This window comes from Molossus molossus, unplaced genomic scaffold (genome assembly GCF_014108415.1).
Source record: "Molossus molossus isolate mMolMol1 unplaced genomic scaffold, mMolMol1.p scaffold_m16_p_12, whole genome shotgun sequence".
In the NCBI taxonomy this organism is placed as follows: domain Eukaryota; kingdom Metazoa; phylum Chordata; class Mammalia; order Chiroptera; family Molossidae; genus Molossus; species Molossus molossus.
The window spans coordinates 12,911,597-12,931,924 of record NW_023425347.1 but is presented as its reverse complement, the minus strand read 5'-3'; the positions used below and the strand labels follow the sequence as shown (position 1 = coordinate 12,931,924).

The following is a 20,328-nucleotide window of genomic DNA, read 5'->3' as shown; positions in this document are numbered from 1 at the left end:
TGCACCTCTCCAGACAACAGTGATGGTTCTTGGGGCACTGAGGGCAGGGGCCCTGGGCCATCTGGACAGTAGGGAGGGCTGGAGATATGCTGGCAGATGGAAGGGGAGCCTTGACAGGCAGTGGGGGTGCCTGTTCCTCATCCTGCCCACCTACTGCCCCAACCTCACAGGCTGGACCTGTGCTGCCATCACGGGCTTCGAGGGGAGTGTCAGAAGGTGTGACCTGGGATCTGGTCTCAGGGGCCTGGGCTTGGGGGTTGGTTCGAGGAAGCAGGCCCCAGCGGCGGAGACGGTGCACCAGGCTGCGCACAGTTAAATATGTAAATATATAGAGTCCCTGTGGGGCTGTGAGTACAAGCCCTGTCCACTAGAGCCAGGTGATCTCGATGTTTCCCCTGGGTGGCAGGCACAAAAATTGGGGTGCTAAGTGATGGTACAGGCTCCTTTCTGGTAGATACTGGTGAGCCGTCGTGAGGAGAGAGGAAGTGCAGAGGTGACGTCTATGGGCCTCTGTTTTGGAGAGTATTTCAGTAGCCTCTATGCATGTGCGTATCTAGAAGTCTCACCCTCTTGCCAGAGCTTCAGGAAAACAAATAGGCCTCTTTCAGAGAAAGACTGGGGCCTGTTTTAGACTGCTGTGTGTGCTGTGCTCGAGGGGTGGTAGCCAGCCAAGGACTGGCTCTCCAGTTGTTATAGTCTATGGGACACAGGAATGCAAGCCCTGCTGGCCATCAGAATCAGGCATGCCAGCGGCATACCCTGGGTGGCAGCCACCGAAACTGGAGCACCAGATGCATATACAAGCTGCCCTCTGGGAGACCCTGGTGCTCTGGAGCAGGTGGAGGGAGAGTGTGAGGGTTTACACCCAGCCCTACGGTGTGCATTTACCTGGAGACCCGCCTCTCAGGCAGCAGCTGTGAAAAGAAGCGAATAGACCTCGTTCAAAAAAGACTGGACATCTCGGTCGTTTGTGTCTCTGCTGTGTCCTGGGGTGGTAGCTGGTTCAGAACTCTCTCTTCATTGGTTGCAGTCCTGAGGGACCTGTGGGTTTAAGCACTGCTGGCCACCAAAGCCATGCAATTTAGAGGTGTCCCCTGGGTGGTAGCTGCAAAAATCAAGGCACAAGCTCCTTTCCTGGAGACATTGGCAAGCTAGAGCAAGACCAAGGGAGAGCGTAAAGATGGTGCTTTCCGGCTTCTGTCCCTAGAGAGTATTTCAGTAGACCCCCTAGATGTGTGTTCAGTTAGAGCTGCCCCTCAGATTGATGTTTCAAGATAAGCAAATAAGCTTCTTTCACAGAAAATCTGTGTTCTTTTCAGAGGGTTGCCTCCATGCTGGACCCTGGGGAAGGTGAGTCCGCATGCGCGAGCCTTTTAAGAACTGTTTCTCAGCCCTGGCCAGTTTGGCTCAGGGGTTAGATCGTCGGCCCACGAACCCAGGTACCTGCCCTTAGCGGAACCAAACCCGGACTCTCTGATCTGCAGGCTGACGTTCCAACGGTTCAGCCAAACTGGCCAGGACAAGTAGCCTTTTTCTATCATGGACAGTAGGCAGGGAAAAGAAATTGTGACAAGAAGACATAAAACACTATGTTATGGTCACTAGGGGTCGAATTAAGATGTCAGAGACCCGAGAGAGTAGGTATCAGGCTGGGTTTCTTTGACTTCGAGTTGTATATAAAATCATTTCCTACATGCTAAAGTGCTCTGCAAATATAGTTTCCAAAAACCCATGAGAAGACCATTTCATGGACGAAGATGAGAAAGAAAAGTAGAATCCATCAATTAATAAAAAAATATCTCCTCCATCATACTTCATATGAGTTGGCCTGACACTATAGGTTTGCCTTTATTCATGAAAAATATCAGAATTATATGTATTTCCACATTTCATATAGTGAATAAGATGTTTTGGGAGAAAGTTGGGCTTTACATGCTATTGAGCCATCATCGCTCGACCATGGGAGGAAGGGGATGGCGAGAGCCTACCGTTGGGAGCTCAGTGCAGCCTCTTCCCGAGAGCTGCAGTTCCTGAGTGAAGCAGGGAGAGAAGTTACAAGGGGTCAGATGGGGCCAGAGGAAGCAGGGGCTGTGAGCCCCAGGGAGGGAGTGGCTGGGGGCAGGGAAGAGGTCAGCCAGAGCTGCTTCTGGGGGAGGGAGGGAGGCAGAGAAGCTGGAACAGTGAAATGATCCTTCAAAAGAGGACAAAATGAAGATGTAACTTCTCATGTATCAATGTGCAGTTTCTGAGCTTTAAATTTTTCTTGATTTTTTTTTTTTTTAATTACTGGCTTTAAAAATCATTTTAAAAATTACTGGCTTTCGGCTGCTTTTCAGATGTCTGACCAGACAAAAATCTCCTCAGAACTTCTTGATGAGTTTGAAAAGGAAGACACTGAGAGTCCTGTCACCCACAAGAGAGAGCCAGGTATATTGGGAAATAACACATATCTAACTCTGTATTCCCTATAAAAATAATGATAAAACCTTACTTGGAAGAGGTCACTGAACACCTATGATCATATCAGAGTAATAAATGTATTATTGTGACTTTGGAGAAAGAAAACTTGATAATAGCCTGGAATCATTTTCTCCACCTGATACAGTATCTCTTCTGGGTCAACTGGAAGTGACAAAGAGAAGGAATGACGTGGGTGGCAGGCGACAGGAGACGGTGTGCGGGAGCGGCTACCTAGAAAGCCGCCCCGCACAGCTCTCGGACCCTGTTATGGGTTCCAGCCCAAGGCTGTTTTCTCCATTCCCTATAGAATTCCAGTATAAGGTTTGAGACCTGACCCGATTTACCCGCTCTTACCGAAAGATGGTGATGTCCCTGCACTGAGGGTCCCACGAAGAGCAGTTGGAGAATGTGTGCCTACTGCTGTGTGCACACTTTTTAGATATTGTGATCACTTTTATATGCTCTTTTCTTAATCTGGTAGCCCAGGCAGAAGAATCCACCGAGCGGGCAGAGTTAACGGGTGCTGAAGTTGACCACCGCCTAATAACTCTCCCCATAAATGACCAGTCTGAGCTCGCTGTGAGTACGGGGAGCTGGAAAGCTATCTCTCCTGGCTTGTAGTCCATTTTCTCCAGCTCAAACATCTGTCTGTGCTGACCATCTCCTCCTTGAGATATTTTTGCCTGCCATGTTTATGTGGTCTCTCCTTTCTCTCACCTTGGCTCTCCGTGGAGTGAGTGACTGGGCGGGCTCTGCCCTGGTCCCTCATTTGGGATCTGGCGCCTGAGATATAGGGAAAGGAGCCTAATCTTTGGAGATAGACCTGGTTTTTACTTTCTACCTGTGGGAACTTGGGCAGATTACTTAACATCATTGAGCCTGAAGAGTCCCACCTATAAAACAGAGGCAATAGCTGGTCTCAATTTGGATCTCTAGGATTAAAAGCAGAACGTGTACATCACCTCACATCCTGCTTAACATGTGTAGGTATTCTGTTCCTTTCTCCTTTCTTAGATTTGATTACCTGGACACATCAGATAGAAGTGTGATTGAGAGTGTAATGATTTAAAAAAACACACAAAAATATACTAAAACCTCCAGATAGTCTCCTTTAGAAGTTCTGTGCTTATCCAACAATTCTGATGCTTTTAAAGACATTTTTGTAAGTTTTCCTTTGATGTTTCCTCCTAGTAACTCTGCAACACTCTTACTGTCTTTGATAGTGGCAGATTTTCTCCTGAGGGTGAATACCAGTTTATTGGAACAGCTAACAGTCATTTGGAGCCAACTCTAATAAACAGAGCCTGGTCTCTTAGTACTCAATGGAAATGCTTCTCTTTGGAGCTGAATAGCGGCTCCAAAAGAACGATAAAACAGGGCTTCAAAGACACCGTAATTAAATACATATTTTTTCTGCAGCAAACAAAGAAAGCTGATAGTTCACCTGAAAAAGTGAAACTGGATGATACACAACAAGGTCAGATTTTTTAATCTATCATAAATAACACTTGAATGGTATATTTATATTTAAATATTTACTTGAGAAACAATGTTTTTTATTTTTAATTTCCGCCATTAGAAGTCATTTCAGAACATGAGTATTCTTCAGATTTACAAGAACAGTCAGTAAAAGTTCTGGTTCCTAAGTTAAAAGACAAATCCAGGTAAGTGATTTTCAAAACTTACTGTTAATGTGACTGGTTAATGTACAAGTCACATGTCTAGATTATCCCCCTTTCTTGTATCTGGCCATGCCCCACACAAGGTGAGAACATTGTGCAGTTTCTGTAGATGATTTGAACAGTGGTAGAACATTCTCCTGACCTATAGGTCTCTACTATCGTACCCCCATTGTTATCTTTTGGTATATGTTTCAGCAAAACATTGAATATCCCCAGCCAGAAAACATATCTCACTGGTGTGAATTTATTTGCCAGTTTTCCATTCCTCTGAAGAATGGGTCATATGACAAGTCATTTGTTTACAGCTGTGAGATATAATTAAAACGAAATAAACTGTATGTATTTTAAGTGTATAATTTAATGAGTCTTGACATATGTCTACACCTGGGAACCATGACCACAAGCACATAATGACCATATCCATCATCACCAAGAATTTCTTCCTGCCTCTTTGAAATGCCTCCCTCCTGCCCTTCTTCACCCCCCCCCCACTGCAGTTTCTAGTCCGCTTTCCATCACTATAAATACGTTTGCAATTTTAAGTCTTATATAAATGGAATCAAAACTATGCACTCTTTTTTTCTGGCATCCTTTCTATAGTGTATTATTTGAGATTCATCCATATTGTATGTATCAGCAGTTCATGCTTTTACATTGCCCAGTAGCTTTCCATTGTATGGACGGACACACCGCAAGTTGTCTCCATTCACCTGTTGGTCAACGTTGGAGTTGTTTCCAGTTTTTTGTTGTTACAAGTAAAGTCCTTGGGATTCATGTATAAGTCTTTGCATGGACACATGTTTTCTTTTTTCTTGGGTAAATACATAGGACTGGAATGGTTGAATTTTTGTTGGTGTGTGATAATTTTTTAAAAAAATTGTCAAACTGTTTTCAAAGTGGTTGCAGTATTTTACATTCCCACCAACAATCTTTGAGAGTTCTAGATGCTAGACATTCTTGCTAATACTTGGTAATGTCTTCTTTATCTTATCCACTGCAGTGGAGATGTAGTGGTATTTCAAGTGGTTTTATTTTATCTTATTTATTTTTTAAGATGTTTTTATTGATTTTTTTAGAGAAAGAGGAAAGGAGAGAGAGAGAGAGAAATATCGATGTGAGAGAGAAACACCGATTGGCTGCCTCCTGCACGCCCTTTACTGGGGATTGAGCCCACAACCTGGGCATGTGCCCTGACCGGGAATTGAACTAGGACCTCCGCTCAGTCCATGGGACAGTGCTCAGTCCACTGAGCCACAGCTGCCGGCTTCAAGTGGTTTTAATTTTCATTTCACTAATGACTAATGGTGTTGAACATGTTTTCATATGTTTGTTTTTCTATCTATATATCTTGTTCCATAAAGTATCTTCAAATCTTTTGCTCTTTAAAAAATGGATTATTTGCCCTGGCCAGTTTGGCTCTGCAGTTAGAGCATCGGCTCTTGGACCAAAGAGTCACAGGTTCAGTTCTGGCCAAGGGCACGTACCTCGGTTGTTGTTCATCCCTGGCCCCGGTTGCGGTCATGTGGGAGGTAAACTAATCGATGTGTCTATCTCACATCAATGTTTCTCTGTCTCTCTCTTCCTCTCTCCCTCCGTCCCTTCCACTCTCTGTGAAAATCAATGGAAAACATATCTTTGGGTGAGAATTAACAAAAAAAGAAAGAAATTTTAGACAAACTCATGATGGGTAGTATTTTTTCTTAGGTTTTCTTCTAGAATTTTTATAGTTTTAGATCTTATTTCAGTTTATGAGTAATTTTATGTTAACTTTTATATATTGTGTGAGGTAAAGGTTGAGATTCTTCTTTCCTTCCTCCCTCCCTCCCTCCCCCTCTCCTTCTTGTCCCCCTCCCTTCCTCTCTTCTTTTTTTTCACATGAGTTTCCAATTGTTCCAGACCATTTATTGAAACAATTATTCTTTTTATTTTTTAATTTTTTTTCATTGATTTTAGAGAAAGAGGAAGGGAGAGAGAGAGAGAGAGAGAGACATCGATGAGAGAGACCCCGCAATCTGGTGTCAGACTGGCTTTGAGAACCTTTCTGGGAGACCAGACTTAGACCCACCCACGACCTGAAACACGGATGAGTCGGGAGATGGGACCAAGTGGCTGCAGGAGGTAAGGCGGTGGCTTCCTGAGCACCTGCTCTGTGCCCAGCTGAGGAGACAGTGTACCTCGAAAGGGAATCCAAACTCAAGACATGAAAAGTACTTTAAAACCATGTCCGCTTTCTGACCAAGAGGATTTCTGAGCTGGATTCAACTACGCTGATCAGCTGCAGGTGGTGACTGGTGCTCCTCTGACACCTGCGGCCAGTGGTCTCAGGAAAGTGAATCACTCAGGACAGGAAGGACAGTGAGGTCTGAGGGTGCCTCTGCTGCTCGGGGGAGACATCTCACAGAGCCCGACTTCCTGAAGAAAACCCACCTCAGTGCAGTCCTTCATTCAGGGCCCAGTGGCGGTCGAAGCATCTCTGCAGGACTTTGGGCAGAAGTCAGCTGTCCCATCTGTCAGGATGCCCTGAGAGACCCAGTGTCCATCGCATCCGGGCACAACTTCTGCCGCTCCAGCAGTCCTGGGCTGACCTACAGGACAGGTTCCTGGCCCTGTGTGCCGTTACCCATGCCAGGACAGGCACTTGAGGAGCGTCACGCAGCTGGGAAGGATGATCGACATTGCCACCTCCTCCAGATCACCAGGAGCAAGAGGAAGTGGTAGCAAGAGAGGTGCTTGTGTGAGAAGCACAACCGGGTCCTGACCCTCTTCTGTGAGGAGGACCTAAGAGTCATGGGTTTGATTGCAGTCAAGGTCACGGACCTCGGTTGCGGTTCAGTACCCGGCCCTGGTAGGGGTTGCGTGGGAGGCAACCAATCGATGAGTCTCTCTCACATCAATGTTTCTCTCTCTCGACTCCTCCCTCCCACTCTATCTGAAAATAAATGGAAGGATATCCTCAGGTAAGGATTAAAAAAACAAAACAAAAAACAGTGTTAAGGGAATGAAAGGACTAGCCACACATTTGCAGAAAATATTTGTAAAGCATGTATCTGATATAGAACTTGTACCTAAAATATATTAAGTACTCTCAAATTTTAATAATAAAATTACAATCAATAAAAACATAGGTAAAAGGTTTGAATCGCTAATTTACTAATAGATATATACAGATGATAAGCACACGAAAAGTTGCTCAACATCATAAACTATTAGGTAAATGTGAATTAAATGTGTTACTACACATTTATCAGAATGGCTAAAATGTTACTTTACTACACATGTATTAGAAAGACCGTATCAAGTGTTGGTGAGGGTGTGGAGCAACTGGAATGCTTATATACTGCTGGTAGTTTCTTAAAATGTTAAATATATACCCATCCTATGGGCCAGCTATTCTGATTGTAGGCATTGCTCAAGAGAAATGACAGCATTTGTCTACACAAAGGCATGTACATGAATGTTTACAGTAGTTTTATTTGTAACAGTCCCAAACTAGAAACAACCAAATGTCCATCAATAGATGAATGGATAGCCCTGGCCGGTTTGGCTCAGCGGTTAGAGCGTCGGCCTGCGGTACAGAGAGACCCGAGTTCGGTTCCCGCTAAGGGCACGTACCTCGATTGCAGTTTGTCCCCGGCCCTGGTTGGTCGTGCAGGTGGCAACCACTCGATGTGTCCCTTCACATCGATGTTTCTCTCTCTCTCTCTCCCTCTCTCTCCTTCCCGCTCTGTCTGAACAAAAAATGCAAAAATGTCCTCGGGTGAGGATTAAAAAAAAAAAAAAATAGATGAATGGATAAACAAGTTTTGTTATATCTATACAATGGATACTCAGAAATAAAAAGAAATTAACTATTGATATAGGCAACATGAATAAATCTCCAAATAATACTAAAAGAAGCCAGACCAAAAAAAAGTATATATTGTATGATTTCATTTACATAAAATACTAGAAAATGCAAACAAATCTCTAGAGACAGAAAGTATATCAATGGTTGCCTGGAAATGGGGATTCATTGACTATTTCATTCTTTTTTTTATTGTGATAAGAACACTTAACATGAGCTCTGCCCTCTTAACAAAATTTTATGTGCTCAATATAGTGTTGTTAACTATAGGCATAATGTTATACAGCAAATCTCTAGAACTCATTTATCTTGTATAATTGAAATTTTATACTTGTTGAATAGCAACTCAGCATTTCCCATTCCCCTTAGCCCTTGGAAATCACTGTCCTATTCACCCTTTCTATAAGTTTAACTCATTTATTTATTTCTTTTTGTTAATCCTCACCTGAGGATATTTTTCCACTGATTTCTAGATAGAGTGGGAGGAAGGGAGGGAGAGAGAGAGGGAGAAACATAGATATGAGAGAGACGTATTGATTGGTTGCCTCCCACATGACCCTGACCAAGGCCAGGGACCGAACTACAACTGAGGTATGTGCCCTTCACTGGAATTGAACCTGCAACTCTTTGGTCCATGGGCCAGTGCTCTAACTGCTGAGCCAAACTGGCCAGGGCTAGGATTACTCTTTTATTTTTTATTTATTTATTTAATTATTTTTTTTATCCTCACTTGAGGATATGTTTTATTGGTTTCAGAGAGAGAGAAAGGGGGAGAGAGAGAGAAGAGAGATTGAGAGAAACATCGATGTGAGAGAGAAACATAGATTGGTTGCCTCCTGTACATTTCCCGACTGGGGATTGAACTCATAACCTAGGTATGTGCCCTGACCAGGAATCGAACCCACAACCTTTTGGTGTACAAGATGATGCTCCAACCACCTGAGCTACCTGACCAGGGCTGAGTTGGACTCTTTTAGATACCTCATGTAAGTGGAATCATGGCTATGTGTCTTTCTGTGACTGGCTTATTTCACTTAGCCTAATCTCATCCAAGTTCATCTGTGTTGTTGCATACTGCAGGATTCCCACCTTTTTTAAGGTCGACGAGTATTCCCTTGTATGTGTAGACCACATTTAGAGTGTTTCCATGTCTTGGTTGCAGTGAACATGAGGGTGGAGATATCTCTTTAAGATCCTGATTTCAGCCCTGGCCGATTTGGCTCAGCGGTTAGAGCATCGGCCTGCGGTCCGGAGAGACCCGGGTTCAGTTCCCGCTAAGGGCACGTACTTCGGTTGCAGTTTGTCCCCGGCCCTGGTTGGTCGTGCGGTGGCAGCCACTCGATGTGTCCCTTTCACATCGATGTTTCTCTCTCTCTGTCTCTTCCTCTCTCTCACTCCCACTCTATCTGTACAAAAAATGGAAAAATATCCTCGGGTGAGGATAAAAAAAAAAAAGATCCTGATTTCACTTGTATTGCATACATGGGACCGCTGGGTTATAAAATAGTTCTAGTTTAAATTTTTTAAAAGAACTGCCATACTGTTTTCAATAGTGGCTACAGCATTTTACATTTCCATGAATTTGTCCACATCTTCACCAACACTTAGATTTTTTTTTTTAATACTTGCAAACCATAAAAGGGGTTAATAGTCACAATATTTATTAGGAGCTCCTACAATTCAGTAGCAAAAAAAAATCACCTGATTAAAAAATAGGGAAAGGATTTGAATAGACATATCTCCAAAGAAGACATACGGATGGCCAGTGGGCTCTACGGCAGAGCCAGACAGGGAGCGCATTTCGTTGGCTTTGCCACAGCCCGCTGCTCACTTGCGGGTCCCACCCTGCCTTCCTCTTGGTATGCCTGACACAGAAGGGTTCCACAAAGGTTTGTTTTGTTTTATTTTATTTTATTTCTTTTTTTTCTGTAATGATTTTTAGAGAGGAAGGGAGAGGGAGAGATAGAAACATCTATGAGAGAGAACATCGATTGGCCGCCTCCTTCATGCCCCCCACTGGGGATTTGGCCCACAACCTGGGCGTGTGCCCTGACTGGGGATCTAACCTGCAACCTCTTGGTGCATGGGTCGACACTCAACCACTGAGCCACACCAGCCGGGCAAGGTTTGTTTTGTTTTAAATAACCGATTGTTGTCAGAGTGTGGAACTGGATGCAAGGTAAGTTTGTCTCCGGGATGTGATGCTCTCTGTGCACTTGAGAGAATAGAGCTGTGAAGTGAGGGAAGGAGAGGGGATGGTCGTACAGGTCCACTGATTTGGTATATTTCGTTTTAGGAAAGAGCCTGCTTTCAAGGGTGACGGAAAGCAAGGAACAAGGATGTCGGTAATGACGTGACTCTTTTATTGTTTGGCGGCATTACTTCCCACATTACAGTTATTTGCGTACCATCTTCAAAATTTGTCATGGCTCTGCTATTTTATCTCTAATTTTCTCCATTAAATTTATCTTAAACTTACTTGAAAGGGAATTGTTCCACTTTCAAATGGAAAATCAGCACGAGTTGTAACAAATACTAGGTAAGCCGCCAAATAAATGCGATGGAAAATAACAAAGTTATCATATTGAGCTATACTTTTACTTGTATTAGGCTTTGAGGACAAAGCCTGTTCTTGCTTTTTAAAAAAAGATTAGTAAGTAGAAGAGAAGTATTCAAGACCTACTGACACTTGAGATCTATCCTGAATAGAAGCAGACATGGTAATGAACTGAAAAGAATGTTTTGTTGTGTGTCAGGGACAGGGTTTTGTTTCTCTGGGCACCAATTCACACCTCTCCAGGTTGCCTCTCACTTTGGGAAGGTCTGTTCTCTAAGTCCTTAGTCAGAGCATTAAAACAAAACAAAACAAAACAAAACAAAAACTCTATAATGAACATTAAATGAAGTTTTCTAAAAATTTGAGATCATGAGCTTCAAATGAGTTAAGGCTGTTTCTGGTTTGCTTTTAGCAGTGGTTCTCACTCTGCTTGCTGCCCATCTTCTGATTGGAATCACCAGGGGAGCTGACAAAAAGACCAAAACCTGGACCCCTTCTGCGATGATGTTGACTTAGTTGGTCCAGGGTAAAGCCCAGACATTGGGATTTGTTTTAAGCCCTCTCCTGGTGGTTCTAATATGCAGCCAACTTTAAAAACAACTTCCCCGGATACTTGTGTTTTTGTAAATAACATTGAAAACCTTTTTATATGAAACTAAAGAAACTGGGAAAGTGCTGTGTGATTTTTTTAATTGGGTGCGTTCAGAGAACTGATGCTTGCTCTTAACTAACACTGGCTGAGCACCTCTGGAACAATGGAGTGCCAGCCCCCTTTCTGTTTTTCTCCTGAGAGTAAGATGCAGAAGATAGGCCTGGTTCACAGAGTTCCTTTGAAAAATGAGCTTCTCTACAAAATGCTGAAATGCTGAACTTTTGTTGTTGTTAATCCTCTCCTGAGGATATTTTTGCCATTGATTTTTAGAGAGAGTGGAAGGGAGAGAGAGAGAGAAAAAAAACATCAGTGTGAAAGAGACACATTGGTTGGTTGCCTACTGCACGTGCCCCGACTGCGGCTGGGGATCGAACCTGCAACCCAGGTACACGCCCTTGACCAGCTATCGAACCAGCGACGCTTCGGTGTACAGGCTAACACTCTAACCTCTGAGCCACACCGGCCAGGACACTGCTAAACATTTTAAATTGGGTCTTCAAAAGTGAATTTATTTGAAAAATAGGTAGCTCACCATCACCCACCTTAAAGGTTATGGACTGTGTTATCCTAAATAGGGGTGATGCGGATTCCCACCGTTAGCTGATTCTGTGGTTTGTCATTTCAGGCGCAGGGTGGACCCTCCAGCTGATATGTGTCAGGTTGAGGAGAGCATGTGAGGTACTGTCACCACGTTATACTTTTGGATTCATGGGAACCCTCCCTGGCCTGAAATGAGAACCAGCTGTTAGGAGCTGCAAGGTGCAGCCTGTGGGAGAGGCATGGCGGTGTGCGCACTGGGTCCCGGGACGGGAACCACAGGCAGGGCGCAGACAGAGATGTGCTCTGTGAGAGGCAAACATATTTCATATTAAAATTGAGCATAAACATTGATTTGTTACAGCATTTATATAAACAAATTCAAATACAGGAAAAGATACAAGAATTCATAAGTATCAGTGTATAGTTCAATAATCCCCCCGAACAGATTAAATTTGACCTAAATCTCTGACCTTTATAGTCCAGGCTCAATTTCAAAGGCTTTAAGGTTTTGTTTTGTTTTACCCTCACCTGAGGACATTTTTTTCCATTTTTTGTTCAGATAGAGTGGGAGAGTGGGAGGGAGAGAGAGAGAGAGAAACATTGATGTGAAAGGGACACATCGAGTGGCTGCCACCCGCATGACCCACCCAGGGCCACGGACAAACTGCAACCGAGGTACGTGCCCTTAGCGGAAACTGAACCCGGGTCTCTGGACTGCAGGCCGACGCTCTAACCGCTGAGCCAAACCGGCCAGGGCTAAGGCTTTAAGGTTTTAATAGGAACGACCCTCTTATTTTTATTTTAGTTCCTCTAAATCATAGACAATCATGTCTTTGCAAAAATGATGTTGACACTTCCCTTTGTCGACGAGGCTGGTATTCAGAAGCTGTAGTGCTGACACGGTGTGGAGGCGCATCAGGTTGGAACGGTTTCCTAGCATCTCTTCAGTCGCCAGCATCTGACTGGAGCGGATTTGTTGTCCTTTACAACCGGGGCTTGGTTGAGAACTGACTAATGAAATAATCTGTTTCTTCTTCTTCCCCCTTTACTTCTGTGCCTTTTATTATGTAAGAGACCCTGTAACTCCTCTAGTGTCTAATTTTGTAGTGATAACTATAAATGTGCATAAGGGACACTGACTCCCCCTTAATAGTAATGCTCATTTACTATCTGTTTGCAGAAGTTCAGTTACAGGAAACACCTCTTCTCAGAGAGTAGTCGAGATTCAAGTTCTAGTACCACTGCACCATCTTGGACCAATAACCAAGACAGGAAATTCTTAAAACCGTATCCTGGTAGAAGAAAGACAAGGGCCAGAAGTAGCTTAAAAAGTAAGTTTGGTGCATGTCTTCTTTCAGTCGTTTTTCAAGTAAGGCAGCAGGAATTTATTTTCAGTGTGTAATGAGGGCACCAAAGAGCTGTGTGGTCCGCGATCCCCCTTCCCTGCTACAGTTACACTGGGAAGGCCAAGTGTGCATCCGTGGAACAGGGCACAACTGTGGCATGGCCACGGCGGTCAGACCTGAGCTGTGGGCAAGTGGAGAGGTTCAGACGAGAGGACTGATGTGAACTGGAAGCATCAGGAAAAGCTCAGGGAAGAGGTGGGTGGGGCTTGAGCTAATCGTTGGAACAAGAACAGGAGTGGAGAAGGGGACTCATTCTAACTTAGGTACCTCTACAGGGACAGACTGGGGACGTGAGGACAACATCCAGGGACAGGACCTGGGCAGAGAATTGGTGCTGGGTGGAGAGGGGCAGAGTTGAATTGTTAGAAAGGGATCTTAAGGGCCGGGCAGTTGAGCGGGTGTAGGAAACAGTAACTGCTGCCCGCCTGGACACGTGTGATTGGGAGAGGGACACGTGAATTTTTGCATTTCTCGTGAGTGAGTTTATCGATTGTACACGTTCCTTTCGTTTTAGTCTTGCCTCTTTCCCCTCCCAGACCTGGCAGCGACCGTGAGAAAGACCAAGTAAGTCAATGTCATCTGGGCGGCCTCGTGTCCTGTGGCGTCAGCAAGGCACGCGTTGATCTGTTTGGGGTCAAACTGCATTTATTTCTTAAAAACAAAATGAAACGACTCCTTTCAGAAACATGAGAATAACAAAGCATGATATGTTATCCACTGTCAGTAGAAACTGCTAGGACTTCTAAACATTAAGTATGAATTTTGGATAAAAATTTAGGACCTTTCTTCGTTGTTCCCAAATGTTGCTGAGAGATGAGAGCAGTGCTTGACATCTGGGCTGCTCTGGTCACGGCCAATGTGTGCTCTTTTGAATTTACTTTTTAAAAATAAACTTCTTGGTTTAATTTCCCACTTAGTGTTCAGTTTGTTGATTTTACTCTCAGAGCTTTTAATGATTTAAACAAACATTTAACATCTTTATGTTAAACAAAAAAAAAATCTTTATTTTGTAAGTATTTGAAATGCCTTCAGGGCTATATAGATACTGAATAAGCCCTGAACATTTCTTAGTCCCCTTCAGTTATCCTCATTCTATAGCAAAGTAGTTAAGACTGTGAACACCTGCCCAGCTGGTGTGGCTCAGTGGTTGAGCGTCTACCCATGCACCAAGAGGTTGCTGGTTCGATTCCTGGTCAGGGCACATGCCGAGATGGTGGGCCTAATCCTCAATAGGGGGCATGCAGGAGGCAGCCAATCCATGTTTGCTCTCATAGATGTTTCTATCTCTATCTCCTTCTCTCTTCCTCTCTCTCTAAGATCAATCAAGAAAAAAAAATTTTTTTTTCCCCCCTCACCCGAGGACACCTTTCCATTTTTTGTACAGATAGAGTGGGAGGGAAAGAGAGGAAGAGAGAGAGAGGGAAACCTCGACGTGAAAGGGACACATTGAGTGGCTGCCACCCGCATGATCAACCAGGGCCGGGGACAAACTGCAACCGAGGTACATGCCCTTAGCGGGAACCGAACCCGGGTCTCTCCGGACCGCAGGCGGACGCTCTAACCTCTGAGCCAAACCGGCCAGGAGAGAAAAAAAATTTTTTAAATGAGTATGAACACCAGTATCCTCCAAACCAATTCAAAGTAATTTTTCCTGTGATTAGCTGAATTGCCTCTCTTAGCAGTTGGTTTTTGTTTCTTGATCAATGAGAGCTATCCTGTCTGGCTGCTGGGGTTCTGAGAGCATCCACAACAAGGTGATTAGTGCTCCAATTATGCCTAGTTATCTGCCCCCTCCTGCCTTCCTCCTTCAGCCAGGGGACTGCAGCCCTCTGTGAATCTGAGGCCAGGTCCTCTATGACAGAGATAGTTTACTGATGAGACCTGTGAGCCAGAGTAAGTCCCCAAATATTTTCCCAACGTGAAATAATGAGTTATCAGTTAGAAATGGACCGAAAGAACAGTGTTTAGTAAATACATCTTTTGTTTTAAATAAGCACCAAAGAAACATCAAAGCTTTGAGAACCCATACATTTAAGCTGTGCGGTGGTAAGAAGTCTATGCTGATATTCGGAGAGGGCATTGCTGACTGTACACGTGTTGGTATTCAAAATTCGCTTCTCTGTGCTAGTGTATAAGAGAATAATTTAGAGCAGGGGTGGGCAGACTTCCCTGTAAAGGGCCAGAGAGTAAATATGTTCGACTCTGTGGGCCATTGTAGCACGAAGGCCGCCGTGGACGACACCGAGAGGAACGGGTGTGCTGGGTTCCAATAACATGTTATCGACCAGAACCTGACTTAGAGCAGTGGGTGACTCGAGCGGTCGTCAGAATGACCAGGGTGGCTTCTTAAAACACAGATCCTGGGTCCTGACCCAGAGCTTCTGATTGAGGAGATCAAGGTGGGGCTTGGGAATTGGCATTTCCATCAGGCTCCCAGGTGTTGCCGATGCTGTGGTCTGGGACCACACTTGGAGAACTCTGATTTGGAGTTATTTCTTATTTAGAATTATCAATGGACATATGACCTACTGTGCTCCGATTCTGGGATCTTTAGTCTTGGTGTTTAGTTTCAAGGGAGCAAATCCAATACTTAAACTTTTAAAAAGGATATTGGAAATTTCTGATGGCTTGTCTTGAGTGGTTATGAATGTTAATACTTCTAAAAAGTACTATATTTTAGGTTAAACCTCTAACGCCATTGTGGAAAGATACTTCCAGGGACAATGATGCCATGTCTCCAGAAATTTCTGGAACAAAATTTCAGGGTAGTTCTGCCCATTTAACTCCTGAAGCTTCTGCCCAGAAAACAGGTACCTGATTTCTGTTGATTTACATAGAAAAAATGATACTTTGGGAAAGGTAGTTTGAAGTAAATAAAACATTTTTCTTTTACTGTCTGTTGAAGAAAGTGAAGATATGATTGTTTATCTCCTTATTATCCTCAGTGACAAAAGATGGAGGATATTATGTTTCAAAAACATTTGAGATTAGCTTGTGCGTAAGAATGCTTGTTCTCTTTTAAAGAAGCAAGAAACGCAAATGATGACTTGCTAGCAGGGGCTGGTAAACTTTTTTGTAAAGAACTGGACAGTAAATACTTTTTGCTGTTTTGGCCCCTATAATAGTTTCTGCTGCAACTATTTAACTCTGCAGCTGCAACACCAAACCAGCCCCAGGCAAGATGTAAACCACTGAGCACTGCTGTTTCCATAAAACTTTATTTACAAAACCAGGTGACAGAAGGGGCCTGAGGGGCCAACGTTTGCCAACCCTTGACCTAGAAGGGTTACCTTCACTCCTGCTGTATTTTATTAAAACTTTTTGCATCTTTTAAACTTGGAGGAGCAGGGGGTTGGTTTCCTTCTCCTTCACCATCTCCTTACTCAGCACATTGCCGGCACAGAACGGCCCTGAGGAAGCGCACAGCTGGCAGCCTTTAGGCTTGGCTGCCACCAGCGGAGAGAAACAAGGAGAGAAGAAAGTTGGCATTAGAGAAAGAGAGGAAATGGGGGAGTGGAACGGAGAGGAGGAGGAGAGGGATCACAAGGCTGAGGCAGGAGAGTCCTTGCCCATGAATTTGGGGCCAGATGGGTGCTATTAAAGGAGTGATCTAATTGAAGAAACTGGTTGTATTCATTTACCTTCAGAGCTGCAAGCCCGATAACCATTCGTGCCTGAGAGAGACAGAGTGTTGTTGTTGTTGTTGTTGTTTCTGTTGGTTCTGTGTCCCACTGTTTTCCATGGTGAGATTTGCTACATGGTGAAATGTTAGCGCCTGAAGCTGCTTCTTACTGTGTTTGTTCCTCTGAAACTAATACTCAGAACTAATTCTAATACTCAACTAATTCTAATACTCAGAACTCCAGAGTCCCCACCCAGTGAGCAGTCTCTCTTCATTGGAGCGCTCAGAAGTTGAAGAGAATATATCTAAGGTACAAATTAATTGTTGGGTTTTGCAGATCTAATGTTATCTTTGCGTAATGTTCTGGCTTATTCCTTCTTAAGGGATAATGTAACATCATTTGTGTTTCATTTTTGGACATAAATACATGTATTTGTGGCCTGTTTTTTTCAAGACTGTGAACCAAGACTTATTCATGAAAAGGGCAAACCTCAAACGTAAACTGGAAAGCCTGGAAGACAGAGGTGAGAGAATATTAAGCTCTTTGCAGAATAAAGCAAATTTAATCGGATTTGTTGGGTTGGGCTGTTAATTAAAATTGCAGCAGATAAACATTGACGTGAGAAACATCAATTGGTTGCCTTCTGTATGTGACCCAACTGGGGATTGAACCCACAACCTAGGTATGTACCCTGACCCGGAATTGAACCCACAACCTTTTGATGTATGGGACGATGCTCCAACCAACTGAGCTACTCGGCCAGAGCTGAATTATTATTTTTTAAAGCAATACAACCCTCTAGAAAATATCCATTTATATTTTTCAAACAGATGAACACTTACATCTAAGAGTAATTGGAAGAAAGACATACTGGCCTATACAAGTTACCTCTCAAAGTTGAAAGTATTTCTTATGCTTTAATTCAATGTAATTTTTTATTACAGAGAGGCTGGATATAGACTCTTTCTTTTCCAAGTTCTGCAGAGTGGGAATATGATTTTGAATGAAGTTTTTAGTTTATGAAAATTTTATTATAGCAAACTATGAAGTTCATCATTCTTTTTTTTTCTTTATTGATTTCAGAGAGAGGAAGGGAGAGGGGCAGAGAGATAGAAACATCAATGAGAGAGAACATCGATTGTTTGCCTCCTGCATGCCCCCCACTAGGGATTGGGCCCACAAACTGGGCATGTGCCCTGACTGGGAATGGAACTGGCGGCTTCTTAGTGCCTGGGTCAGTGCTCAGCCACTGAGCCACACGGGCCAGGCTGAAGTTCATCATTCTTTGATCATTTTATTTATGTATCTGGTATTATTAGTTCAGTTTATTTGCTTTTGGGTCATCATTTTCTCTCAATTAGGTATTTATTACTGCTCTTGTTTTACTTCTTTTGTTTTGCTGCTTTTTTTTTATCCTAATCCAAGGACATTTTTCAATATTTTGTTCAGATAGAGTAGGAGGGAGGGAGGGAGGGAAGGAGGGAGAGAGAGAGAGAAAGAGAGAGAGAGAGAGAGAGAGAGAGAGACATATCAATGTGAAAGGGACACATCGAGTGGTCGCCACCCACACGACCCAACCAGGGCCGGGGACAAACTGCAACCGAGGTACGTGCCCTTAGCAGGAACCGAACCCGGGTCTCTCTGGACCGCAGGCCAACGCTCTAACCGCTGAGCCAAACCGGCCAAGGCTTTTGCTGCTTTTTTTAATAGAAAGTAATCTAAATTGACATACAAACCTAGGTTATTAATTTTTCTTAAAAATGTATCTTCTGTATCATCACACAGCATGAACTATTTTAACACTGACTATTCTCTATTTTGCCTAATTGTAACAGTAACATTCTTTTTCTTTTCCTTTGTCACCTTGAAGTTTCTAACTGGTATTTCCTACTGTGGTGCTATTTCTTTTTCTTTTTTTAATCCTCACCTGAGGACATTTTTCCATGTATCTTCAGATAGAGTGGGAAAGGGAGAGGGAGAGAAACATCGGTGTGAGAGAGATGCATCGATTGGTTGCCTCCTGCACAACCCTGACCAGGGCCAGGGACGAACTGCAACCAAGCTACGTGCTCTTGACCAGAATCAAACCTGTGACTCTTTGGTCTGTGGGCCAACACTCTAACCACTGAGCCAAACCGACCACGGCCTGTGGTGCTAGTTCTAAAAATTTGTGTATTTACCATTTCTCCCAGAAGGTAGATTTGACAGATCTTAAAATGCTAAACTTGATTAATTTCTGTTTATAATTTATGTAGCAGGCATTTAAGTCTCTAAAGTTATTTTTTTTAACAGTGGGAGGGAGGGAGGAAGAGAGAGAAACATCAATGTGAGAGACATCAGTTGGTTGCCTCTTGCCCGACCCCAACCCGGGCCGGGGTCCAGACCACAACTGAGGTACATGCCCTTGACCTGAATAGAACCCACGACTCTGGTCCACGGGCTCATGCTCTAACCACTTAGCAACCAGCCAGGGCTAAACTTTTTGATATTCCTCTGTTTTTATTTTTACTGCTAATATAAGATAATTAGAATAAATTATCTATTTTGTCAGGGCTGTGTTTTAGGATATAATATGTCCCTTTTTAAAATCATTTTTATTTTTTCATTACAGTTGATATACATTATTATATTAGTTTCAAGTGTATACCTCAGTGAGTAGACATTACATAACTTAGTAAGTGGTCATCCTGATAAATCTCAAGCCCTTCTGACACCATACAAAGTTATTAAACTATTATTGACTGTATTCCCTATGCTGTACTTTACCTCCATGGCTATGCTGTAATAACCAGTTGTACTTCTTAATCCCTTCACCTTTTTCACCCATCCCCAACTCACACCCATCTAACAACCGTCAAACTGTTCTGTGTATTTATGAGTCTGTTTCCATTCTGCTTGTTCATTTATTCTGTTTTTTTTATTCAATCATTGATAGATATGTATTTATTGCCATTTTATTGTGAAAATTTTTAAATCTGTTTTCTTCCTCCTCTTCTTCTTCAAGAAGACCTTTTAACATTTGTTGTAATACTGGTTTGGTGGTGATGAACTCGTTTAGCTTTTTCTTGCCTAGGAAGCCCTTTATCTGTCCTCCAATTTTAAATAATAGCTTTGCTGGGTAGAATAATCTTGGTTGTAGGTCCTTACTTTTCGTCACTTTGACTATTTCTTGCCATTCCTTTCTGGCCTGCCAAGTTTCTGTTGAGAAATCAGCTGATTGTCTTACGGGTGCTCCCTTGTAGGTAAGTAACTGCTTCTCTCTCATTGCTTTTAAGATTCTCTCTTTAACCTTTGTATTTTAATTATGATGTGTCCTTGGTATGGGCCTCTTTGGGTTCATCTTGTTTGGGACTCTCTGTGCTTCCTAGACTTACATGTCTCTTTCCTTCACCAGGTTAGGGAAGTTTCCTGTTATTTTTTCAAATGGGTTTTCAATTTATTTCTCTCTTCTCCTTCTGGTAACCCCATGATATGAGTATTGGTATGCTTGATGTTGTCCCAGAGGCTCCTTCCACTATCCTCATTTTTTTAAAATTCTTTTTACTTTTTCTTGTTCTGATTGGG

The 20,328-nt window shown here is 43.2% G+C and overlaps 1 protein-coding gene across 1 annotated transcript in view; it reads left to right on the top strand.

Annotated features, from left to right (window-relative positions):
• The window catches only part of SYCP2L (synaptonemal complex protein 2 like), an 83,700-nt gene that overhangs the window by 40,487 nt on the left and 22,885 nt on the right, over positions 1 to 20,328 (top strand). Inside the window, exons 16-25 of the mRNA XM_036255600.1 lie at positions 2,337 to 2,427; positions 2,942 to 3,039; positions 3,880 to 3,937; positions 4,040 to 4,124; positions 10,283 to 10,331; positions 12,916 to 13,066; positions 13,656 to 13,705; positions 15,822 to 15,951; positions 17,000 to 17,073; positions 17,218 to 17,287. Of these exons, the coding sequence (XP_036111493.1) occupies positions 2,337 to 2,427; positions 2,942 to 3,039; positions 3,880 to 3,937; positions 4,040 to 4,124; positions 10,283 to 10,331; positions 12,916 to 13,066; positions 13,656 to 13,705; positions 15,822 to 15,951; positions 17,000 to 17,073; positions 17,218 to 17,287 (856 nt within the window). The remainder of the gene's footprint in view (positions 1 to 2,336; positions 2,428 to 2,941; positions 3,040 to 3,879; positions 3,938 to 4,039; positions 4,125 to 10,282; positions 10,332 to 12,915; positions 13,067 to 13,655; positions 13,706 to 15,821; positions 15,952 to 16,999; positions 17,074 to 17,217; positions 17,288 to 20,328) is intronic.